The 11,185-nt window shown below is 45.0% G+C and overlaps 1 protein-coding gene across 1 annotated transcript; it reads right to left on the reverse strand.

Annotated features, from left to right (window-relative positions):
- Positions 1-133: 133 nt before the first annotated feature.
- On the reverse strand, positions 134-5,838 carry LOC109865205 (growth/differentiation factor 10). The gene is made up of 3 exons (XM_020453318.2): positions 4,993-5,838; positions 3,333-4,228; positions 134-1,950 (listed from the first exon to the last, which is right to left on the reverse strand). The coding sequence occupies exons 1-3, from the start codon at positions 5,249-5,251 to the stop codon at positions 1,759-1,761; spliced, it is 1,347 nt and encodes a 448-aa protein (XP_020308907.1). The 5' UTR covers positions 5,252-5,838; the 3' UTR covers positions 134-1,758.
- Between the last annotated feature and the right edge of the window lie 5,347 nt (positions 5,839-11,185).

Here is an 11,185-nt window from a genome sequence, read left to right on the forward strand (position 1 = left end):
CTCTCACACATTCAGGCAGACCCCCCCCCCCCCCCCCCCCCCACTCTGTGGGATATCTTTATGAGTAAAGGCCAGTTATATATCCTCTGACATGCATTTTCCGTAGAGAAGAATGCACCAGATAAACAAGTGATTTGGTGATTAAGGTACTTTCTTTATTTGAGTCTGAAATGAGTAACCCATTCCTATTCCCTAAACATTCCTGTAATTATAATATTAGCTGCTTGGCTAATACTGTAAATATGTAGGATGCTTTTTTTTCTCCACTGATTGTTGTTTTGACCAATCACATCAGAGTTTTTCACATCCAATCTTTTTCAGTGCTGATCTGATTGGTCAAAAGACCAACTAGTGAAAAAAAAGATCAGAATTGGGCAGCCTGTGTAAACGCAGCCTATGAGGACTCAGGACAAGGTCATCATAAAATGATTACAACCCCAACCAATCTCCCAGGGTTCTCATTATTCATGTACTCCACTTTATGGAGCATTCAGTTTATTTCCATTTAAGTTTTGAGTCAATCTAGGCCATATTTGGGCAATTAAAGCACACATGATCAAAACCGGACAAAGCCTAAACAAAGGATAAATGCACAATTCACAATGTTGGAATAGAAATTACATAGCCCAATATTCTCAAGACTTTTGTGGTAGTTTGACGTTAATCAACTACAGTATGATGCTGAACATTTTGAATGTAATAACTTTGCACTAGTGGTCTATAAGTAATTAAGCTCTCACAATCTTTCCGTCAATAAGATCAAAACAATCAATATCAGGTCTACCTCTTCAAATGGCCATTTTTTGAAAACTATTTTCTATTTCAAAACAGCAGGTGGCAGGAATGTGCTGTCTATCTCCATTTTCTTCGCTGAATATGATGACAATGGATTCCTGATTCAAACTTATGCAAACATGACATGTCAGAAAACAACATGGGATTATTTATTATAACAGTACATTCTCTCATGTATTAACCATTTATGTTGACAGATTAATTCAAACTGCACAACTAGTGAACACTACAGGCAAAACATAGTTTAAGATCCCAGCAATTATTTACAGAAATAAGTCTTATTTAGTTGTATTAGTTACATTATTATTTACAGAGGTTCAGCTTTTGAGTCTTGTACCGTATAAAGACATCACATCTAAAGCTCACCTGAGTCCAATAGTCTAAGTGCAGCAGTGGAGGCTGGTGGGAGGAGCTATAGGAGTAGGGGCTCATTGCAATGGCTGAAACTGAGTAAATGGAACTGAGTCGTACATGTCGTTTCCATGTGTTTGATAGCATTCCATCTATTCCATTCAAGCCATTGCAAGGAGCCCGTCCTCCTGTAGCTACTCCCACCAGCCCCCACCGAAGTCCAGTACATGGCAATAGGGTCCATCATTTGAGTTACTTTGGAATCCGTGTATACATCAGGAACTCTGGATGGCTGAAGACTTGGAACTGACAGTGATACAGGCCCAAATTCAACTACAGTTGAGCTGCTGAATGACAAGGAAATGTCTGTGTGAATCACACTGATCTGATAGTCAGACACGGCGTTCTCTGCATCTCGCCACCCTTATCTATAATCCAGAAACCCTTATCTATAATCCAGATCTCCCTCCATGGTGGGTTTATCCATCGCAGCCTCATCTAAAGATGTCTGTCTTTTTTACTGTACTGACTGAATGTCTCTCCTGCTCCACTCTGTCTGATTCATTGTACTCTGGCTCATGCATTATGCATTGAGGCTCCTTCCGGGTGGTTCTACTGGCAGGCGCAGGTCTCCACAGACATGTTGGGGTAAACCTTCAACACCATGTTCCGGCTGGGGTCCAGGAAGAGAACACTCAGAGAGCTCATCCTGTCCGGAACACAGCAGGGCTCCGGAATGCCGGGAACGATTCCCACCGCCCTCACAATGCTTTGGATGGTGGCGTGGTTCGAGGGCCGGGCAACCTGGGAGCCAGAGAGGGAAAGAAGCTGGAGTTAAGAGGGATTCTCTTTCACAAGGGAGTATGATGATGACATCACGTTTGTTAGACACTATATATACAAAAGATGTAGACACTCCTTCAAATGAGTGGATTGGTTATTTCATCCACAACCGTTGCTGACAGGTGTATAAAATCTAGCACACCGCCATACAATCTCCATAGACAAACATTGGCAGTAGAATGGCCTTACTGAAGAGCTCAGTGACTTTCAACATAGCACTGTCATAGCATACCACCTTTCCAACAAGTCAGTTCCTCACATTTCTGCCCTGCTAGAGCTGCCCCGGTCAACTGTAAGTGCTGTTATTGTGAAGTGGAAATGTCTAAGAGCAACAACAGCTCAGCCGCGAAGTGGTAGGCCACACAAGCTCACAAAACGGGACCGCCGAGTGCTGAAGCACGTAAATATCATCTGTTCTCAGTTGCAACACTCACTATCGAGTTCCAAACTGCCTCTGGAAGCAACGTCAGCATAAAAACTGTTCGTTGGGAGCTTCATGAAATGGGTTCCCATGGCCGAGCAGCCACAAACAAGCCTAAGATCACAATGCACAATGCCAATTCCCAGCTGGATTGGTGTAAAGCTCGCCTCCATTGGACTCTGGAGCAGTGGAAACGCCATCTCTGGAGTGATGAATCACGCTTCACCATCTGGCAGTTTGACGGACGAATCTGGGTTTGGCGGATGCCAGGAGAACACTACTTGCCCCAATGCATAGTGCCAACTGTAAAGTTTGGTGGAGGAGGAATAATGGGCTTGGGCTAATTTCATGGTTCAGGCTAGGCCCCTGAGTTCCAGTGAAGGGAAAACTTTGTGGCACAGTTTAGGGAAGGCCCTTTCCTGTTTCAGCATGACAATGGTCTGGTGCACAAATCGAGGTCCATACAGAAATGGTTTGTCGAGATCGGTGTGGAAGAAGTTGACTGGCCTGCACAGAGCCCTGATCTCAACCCCATTGAACATCTTTGGGATGAATTGGAACGCAGACTGCGAGCCAGGCCTAATCGTCCAACATCAGTGCCCGACCTCACTAACGCTCTTGTGGCTGAATGGAGGCAAGTCCCTGCAGCAATGTTCCAACATCTAGTGGAAAGCCTTCCCAGAAGAGTAGAGGCTGTTATAGCACCAAAGGGGGGACCAACTCAATATTATTGCCCATGATTTTGGAATGAGATGTTCGATGAGCAGGTGTCTACATACGTTTGGCCATGTAGTGTATTTTATATGCCCTTCGTCATCTGATCAATTAAAGCAATCCAAACATCTTTTCAAAACAATTCAATATTTCATTTACTAAATAAATACTACATGACACACTGAAGTAAAACACTACGCTAACTTACCTTAGGAATAGGAAATCCGCAGGTGCCTGCACAGTAGTAGGCATCAAAGGCTTTCGGGGCTAGCACCCACTCGCTCCAGCCGATGTCTGCAAAATCCACTCTCAGGTAGCGTCGGGCGCAGACCCTGGGCTCACTCCACTGTCTCCTGCGAGCCTTCTTCATGGTCCTCTCATCAAAGCTCAGCACCTGGGGCTTATTCAACCCCTCACTGCTCTCCTGACCATGCTTTTGCCCATCTTTCATTGAGGGCTTGATCTTGGGAACCAAATAAGTGCTCTCCCATAGCTCATGGCTCTTCAGGGTGTTGAACTGGACCTCAGGCAGGTCATTGTCCAGTATTTGGTCCAGGGGGGACAATGCTTCTCTTTTCAGCCTAGAGGCTGGAGGAGATTCGTTGGATGACCGGGTGGGCTCCTCGCCCGAAGGGAAAGGCCCGTACCTCTGCAGGGTCATGGCCACACTGTTGGGCTCAGATATGGCCATGTCGTTGGCATACGCCAGGACGTACGGTAGGATGGCTGGAGAAAGGTGCTCCTGGTTCCTCTGGGGCCTCATCCCGAAGTCAAATTCAGCGGTAATGAGGAAGACTCCCAGGATGCGGGCCTCTTTGACTACAGCGGAGACATCACTTGTCTGCCAGGACCCTCTCCTGGGAGGGGGCAGGGTGACGTTGCCCAGCAGGGAGGCAAAGGCAGAGTTTGGGGACGTTCCTCGGAAGAGGAGCTGGGACGGGGGATGCCACTGAAGGCGACAGGAAGCGCTTCGGGAGCGCCGGCAGATCCAGGGTCGGTGGCGGGGACGCTGGTCCAGGAAGTGGAATGTGGCGGACAGGATGTCCTCCGACTCCTGGATGGACGACAGGTTGAAATGGAACCATACACTGTTCTTGGAGACTCCTGCAAAAAAAAGACAAGACAATGGAAAGACGTGGTGACAGCATTTTCAATTCTAAACTTTATTTTTCAATGTAGCTTACTTTCAACTGTTTTCTCTGCTAACTATAATGTCATAAAAACAATGAATGATTAGCTCTGGGTGAAATAGCATCACATACAGCAGGTTATAGTGCATGCTACCACATGGCATGATAACGATCTGATTGCAATATACAACATTTGGATTACAATAAACAATCATCTTAATTTCATCCCTTGACTCCCACTGCTGTTTGAAAGATAAACATTGCCTCTGAAAAGGTCTCAGACATGTGGAAATGCTTAGGAGCGCACGAGAAGAATTTTCCATGTGCCTCTATTGGCGTCATAATCGGCTTTGGTCTAATATGTCGTGGATACTAACAGTAGCCTATACTCTCACATTGAGCTTGTATCAAGTAGTGACAGGGCATGGGGGGTGCTTATATTAAACACATTCAGTAGCTGAACTTTATTTATGATTTACGTTTTGCTCTTGCAAAATTATATTTATGTCACTGTACGGTTCCAACTGATATAGGCTACTGTAGCTGCTGTATCCTACCTACAGCAGCCCGCCACTTCATATTAGGTTATGTGACATTACAGTGTCATGCAGTAACATATGCACATATAATAATAATGCATTTTATGTAGCAGACGGCTTTCGGGACACTCAATGACATCTTACGTTAAAAAGGCCTACATAAAATATACTGCCGTACATAGGGCAGGAGAACACTCACCTGGAATAGCCTTAAAACTTCTAACGGTATTTTCGTCTCGATGGCGTTGTGGTTCCTTACTGTACTTTTCATAGACTTTAAACATATTGATGGAGACCATGTCCCGCCGTGCGCTTTCGCGCGAGGAGGTGCTATCGGTAGTTTCGTGGATATCGCTGTCCTGCTGCGTAATTTCGAATGGCTCCTCTGATAAAACTTCTCCGATACCGGAATGAAAAAATAACATCAAATGCACCAGATGTAATAATATCTTCGTCATATTTTCGATGCAAAACTAATTATTCCATCAAGGACCGTCTTTCTTTAGTGTTTGAATGTGCCAAAATGTGAGAAAAATCCTCCACAGTTCTCGGCAGTGCAATTCCAGGACGCGCTTGATTAGTTGTTTTTCTTTTTACTCATATGTAGATTGGAGGTCAATATTTAAATCGGTAAGTCGTATGGCAAACTTCACAGCGTATTGCTCCACACTGTTTTCTTACTGACAGAGAGACCGGGGGGTAGACTACTGCTTTAGCAGTGACAGATGGTGACGCTTTGCAGCGCCCAGCCAACGAGAGAGTCAAGTCCGCAGATCTCCCACATTGTAGAATAACTGTATGTGCTGGCTGCTGTTAAAATTTACAGTACTTTAGATATTGCAACTATGAAAACAGGAATTATATTATTATTAAAGGTTTTCATACATCATTTTAAAAAACTAATTAATTAATTAATTAAAACTAACTAATTAAATTAATTTTGACTGTTTGAACTTTAATGTCTATTCCGTTCCATTCTGGATAAACATAGGCATGATGATCACACAATGACTGGGGCACAGGGCACTCCCTTGTAGTGAAGAGTTGCATGAAGAATGGATGTTTCGGTGGCATGCCGATATGTAAAGACATATCTCCCTTCCTGGTCTCTCCAGCCAACCATGTGATGTTAAGACCTTTTGTGAGGTGCTCTTGTTTTTCTTCCATTTCATTCTTTTGTGGCCCCTCGGTCGGAGGGCCCTGCTGGAGCCTCCTGCGTTTCTGAGGTCTTGATGTCTAGTTAACAGCAGCACAATGCGGACCCTGTGAGAGAGGTGGTGACAGCCTGGCTACTGGGGTCAGTGAGCCATTAAAATACCTTCTACTGGCCCGACGGGAATCACTGGGGCCTTTCACACCACGCTTTACATGTCCTGCAACAGCACTAAAAGCCCCCTGCTCCTGAAGCACTCACTAAAGCAAGGATTGTCTTTTCACTACATAGCCCAAGCAAGATCATATCAGCCTCAGCTGTCATCATGTGTCGCGATCATGGTAGACCCTTCCCATTAGAGCTACCCATAATTTCCTTTGTAACAATGAGGTTGGAATAATACTGTGAACTTGTGAAAATTGTGTTAATGCCTTTTTAGTGTAAGAGCTGTTTGAAAAGACCACCTGGTGATGTCACCAGGCGGTAAATTAGTTAACAGACCAATAAGAAAGCGAGTTCCAAACCTCTCTGCCAATAACAGCTAGTTTTCAGTTTTCCCTTCCCCAACCAGACCAATCCAAAACAGTCCTAGAAAAATGATTGCTTGAGAAATGTCTCTTAGCTAAGAAACTATTTTTGTTTCTTCTGGACCATTTTAATTGAAAACAATCACAGTAAGGTACTTAATTGTTACCCAGAAAGGAAATTAATATTGCGAAAGAAATTAATATTGAGATAAAAATGGCTGCATTGGACCTTTAACTGTTCATCATTTCATATTTTTTTAATCGGTACAGCAGACACTGGCCAAGACAATGGCCCCTCACACATAAGACCATTTAAAAAATGGCATTCCGTATGACATCATGCATGCATGAATCACCTCTGGTAGAGAGATGAAGTAGGGGGACAGAAGAAAATGCTTTGATTCACAGAATATCTGCCTGGGGCGTTCATCAAGGAGTGAAAGACAGTGAGTCCGCCATGTTGCTTTTGGCTGGACACCAATCTCCCCTCGACTTGTTTTCTTACTGCTGGCTAGGACTAAATGACCGCTCTGACTGATTTGGTCATGGATGTCCAAAGGCCATGAAAACCCCTCCATTACTCATCTGATCCCTGCCAAGATGTCCATGTGTGATCACACAGACCCTCACCAGACTGGGTCCTCTGCCATACCTCCCTCATGGACACTCAGAGAGAAGAGTTCACATCAATGTCCTCCTTCTGAGAAAAACAGACAGCAAGACAGACAGCCTTCCTCTCCCAGAGAGATATCCGGAACAGCTCCTGCATTTGCATAGCAGCACATTTAGAGATCAACGCCAACAGAAGATGGAATGCCTCCTGGAAAGGATTTGTTATGACAAATTTATGGCCCAAATCTCAGCAAATTGCAGGGTTTACTGGGTATAGATGGCATCCGAGTGGGACTGGAGTAGTTTATCCCCCCCCCACACACCACCTGGGCTGCTTGCTGACAGAATGATCACATCAGGGTGTATTTCTGCAGGCCTTGTCTCGTCCAGCCGGGCCGCTCAGACGTCTGATTTCTGAATAAAGGCCTGACCCAGTGCCTTGGCCTGTCGGAGCTCCGCATAAAAAGTGAGTGATTTATCATTGGGGTTCAGACATTTGGGTTCAGTAACAAAGGTAAAGAGCTGCTCTCAGCAGTGCGAGCAGCGCTAGCTGAGCGGTGCAGCTCCTCTCCTGAGACCCACTACATCTGCAGAAACTCAACCCACGAACAGAGCCAGCAATCAACATGATGGATTTCACCTCCAACGTTCGCTTCATGTGACCCAATTACAAAAATACTTTTGTGTGTTATTATTACTGCAAGAAATCATTATAGATACAAAATTAGACTTGAGGTATATTCTCTGACCACTTATGAATACACCAAAGTTATCTTTGCCTCAGTAAGGAGCGCTGGAGTTTTTCCCTTCAACTCAGGAATAATTGGCTGTAGATAGGGGAACTCCCTTAGCACTTAGGCAGAGAAAGAAACCATATAGTCTTGAATCAAAGTTACATCCACTCATTAGATGGTTTTATTTCTTCAGCTCATTTTCTTCAAATCCCAGAGTAATCTTTAAGCCTCTGTATCAGTCTGCAGTATATCTGCCAAGACACTTACAACTAATACAGTAAAGCACAGTCACTTACACAATTGACCGTATGAACTCTTACCATTGCACTCACGCACACAATCTACTGAGATGGACCATTCTCTATCTCTTATGACGCTATGTCAAGTTATTATCAGTTGATGATCACTTTCCAGAACGTGAACTCATTGCTTTGATTACTTAAAGCAAGTTTTAATTTAATTGTTGGTCATTCTTAATGCGAGATGCCTATCTGAAAACAAGCAAGCCTGATGTGTTTGGGCACTTTTGAAAAATGGACAAAGCTATTGAGTTACAACCATTATTCACTGTTGGAGGCTTCTGTTTGGACGACACAGTGAGTTTGGCTGAGAAACAGCTGTATCTGCTTCAGGCAGGGGGAATGGGCCACGCCAATGGTCCAGTCGCTCTATGGCCCCTCTTTTGTTTATGCCTACGATGAGTTGCGGAAAGCGTGATTGGTCATAGAGCGTTGTATTCAATCCACATGGTAATCAATCACTTCAAGGGCTCCCAAACAGGGAGGCCATTTTCCCATCATCATTCAGTCAGTGAGACCATTACACTTCACTTTAATGCACCAAATGGACTGACGACTGGCACTGCTCTCTCCCCTCCCATCCACACCGTTTCGTTTGACTGTCTATAAATCACTCCGTAATGCTGTGACTTTGGCCCTGCACAACTGTAATGGATGAGATTTGCCCTTAAGTCATTTTTTAATCTAGTCTATGTGTGATATATCAGTGCTCGGACGCAAAGGATTTGAATGAAGTGTGTAATTTACCAGGCAGTTTTGAAGTTGTGCCCCCCTCCTCTTCCCTCCAGCCCATTTTGTCATGAGAGAGAATGGAATTAGCTTGGTGTATTTCAGACAGACTTTTCTGGCCAAGCACATTGTTTCTCTTGGCCTCACACAGTAAGTCTGGCATTATGGGCTTTTTTTGTGCCTTGAAATATTTTTTTTTCATTGATCCATATGGGAATGCTTGATTTTAAGCAGGATTTAAGACGATGCTATACTCTGTTAGGGGCCTGGATTTGCATCCGTATTCTCATAGTGCTTTGATGAAATACTCAGTAATATCGATAATCATGATAATAGTAGATGGCTGCCGTTTTAGGATCTCCTAACGAATTGTACTATTGAGTGCGTTTTTTCGCGTTATTTGTTACTTATTTTGTACTTAATGTTTCTGCCACTATGTCTTATGACCGAAAAGGGCTTCTAGATATAAGGACGGTGATTACTCACCCCGTACTGGAGAAATACTTTTTCTTTAACGAGTCGGACGGGAAGGATTTACTTCAGACGCCCAACAAGGCCCTCATCCCTGACATTCGCAGGAGGAAGAGACAGAGATATCGGGGACGAAGGTTTGGTAATCTGCCTTCACCATCAGTCCTAATAGCCAATGTACAATCATTGGATTGTTTCTCATCCAGCACCCATACCAACCGGTCATCTGGACCCTCTATTTCTGAAACTATCCGCCGCCATTGTCGCAACCTCTATTACCAGCCTGTTCAACCTCTCTTTCATATCGTCTGAGATCCCCAAGGATTGGAAAGCTGCCGCAGTCATCCCCCTCTTCAAAGGGGGAGACACCCTGGACCCAAACTGTTACAGACCTATATCCATCCTGCCCTGCCTATCTAAGGTCTTCGAAAGCCAAGTCAACAAACAGGTCACTGACCATCTCGAATCCCACCGTACCTTCTCCGCTGTGCAATCGGGTTTCCGAGCCGGTCACGGGTGCACCTCAGCCACGCTCAAGGTACTAAACGATATCATAACCGCCATCGATAAAAGACAGTACTGTGCAGCTGTCTTCATCGACCTTGCCAAGGCGTTCGACTCTGTCACCATATTCTTATCGGCAGACTCAGTAGCCTCGGTTTTTCGGATGACTGCCTTGCCTGGTTCACCAATTACTTTGCAGACAGAGTTCAGTGTGTAAAATCGGAGGGCATGCTGTCCGGTCCTCTGGCAGTCTCTGTGGGGGTGCCACAGGGTTCAATCCTCGGGCCGACTCTTTTATTTGTATATATCAATGATGTTGCTCTTGCTGCGGGCGATTCCCTGATCCACCTCTACGCAGACGACACCATTCTATATACTTCCGGCCCGTCCTTGGACACTGTGCTATCTAACCTCCAAACGGGCTTCAATGCCATACAACACTCCTTCCGTGGCCTCCAACTGCTCTTAAACGCTAGTAAAACCAAATGCATGCTTTTCAACCGTTCGCTGCCTGCACCCGCACGCCTGACCAGCATCACCACCCTGGATGGTTCCGACCTTGAATATGTGGACATCTATAAGTACCTAGGTGTCTGGCTAGACTGTAAACTCTCCTTCCAGACTAATATCAAACATCTCCAATCGAAAATCAAATCAAGAATCGGCTTTCTATTCCGCAACAAAGCCTCCTTCACTCACGCCGCCAAACTTACCCTAGTAAAACTGACTATCCTACCGATCCTCGACTTCGGCGATGTCATCTACAAAATTGCTTCCAACACTCTACTCAGCAAACTGGATGCAGTTTATCAAAGTGCCATCCGTTTTGTCACTAAAGCACCTTATACCACCCACCACTGCGACTTGTATGCCCTAGTCGGCTGGCCCTCGCTACATATTCGTCGCCAGACCCACTGGCTCCAGGTCATCTACAAGTCCATGCTAGGTAAAGCTCCGCCTTATCTCAGTTCACTGGTCACGATGGCAACACCCATCCGTAGCACGCGCTCCAGCAGGTGTATCTCACGGATCAAAACAAATCAAAATCAAATCACATTTATTTATATAGCCCTTTGTACATCAGCTGATATCTCAAAGTGCTGTACAGAAACCCAGCCTAAAACCCCAAACAGCAAGCAATGCAGGTGTAGAAGCACGGTGGCTAGGAAAAACTCCCTAGAAAGGCCAAAACCTAGGAAGAAACCTAGAGAGGAACCAGGCTATGTGGGGTGGCCAGTCCTCTTCTGGCTGTGCCGGGTGGAGATTATAACAGAACATGGCCAAGATGTTCAAATGTTCATAAATGACCAGCATGGTCGTATAATAATAAGGCAGAACAGTTGAAACTGGAGCAGCAGCACGG

This window comes from Oncorhynchus kisutch, linkage group LG20 (genome assembly GCF_002021735.2).
Source record: "Oncorhynchus kisutch isolate 150728-3 linkage group LG20, Okis_V2, whole genome shotgun sequence".
NCBI classification, from domain to species: Eukaryota; Metazoa; Chordata; class Actinopteri; order Salmoniformes; family Salmonidae; genus Oncorhynchus; species Oncorhynchus kisutch.

Coding starts and splice junctions, on each gene's coding strand:
- LOC109865205 (XM_020453318.2), bottom strand. CDS start 5,251: ATGACGAAGATATTATTACATCTGGTGCATTTGATGTTATTTTTTCAT. Junction 4,229..4,992: donor AAGTTTTAAGGCTATTCCAG/GTGAGTGTTCTC, acceptor TTTTTTTTGCAG/GAGTCTCCAAGAACAGTGTA. Junction 1,951..3,332: donor GCGGATTTCCTATTCCTAAG/GTAAGTTAGCGT, acceptor TCTGGCTCCCAG/GTTGCCCGGCCCTCGAACCA.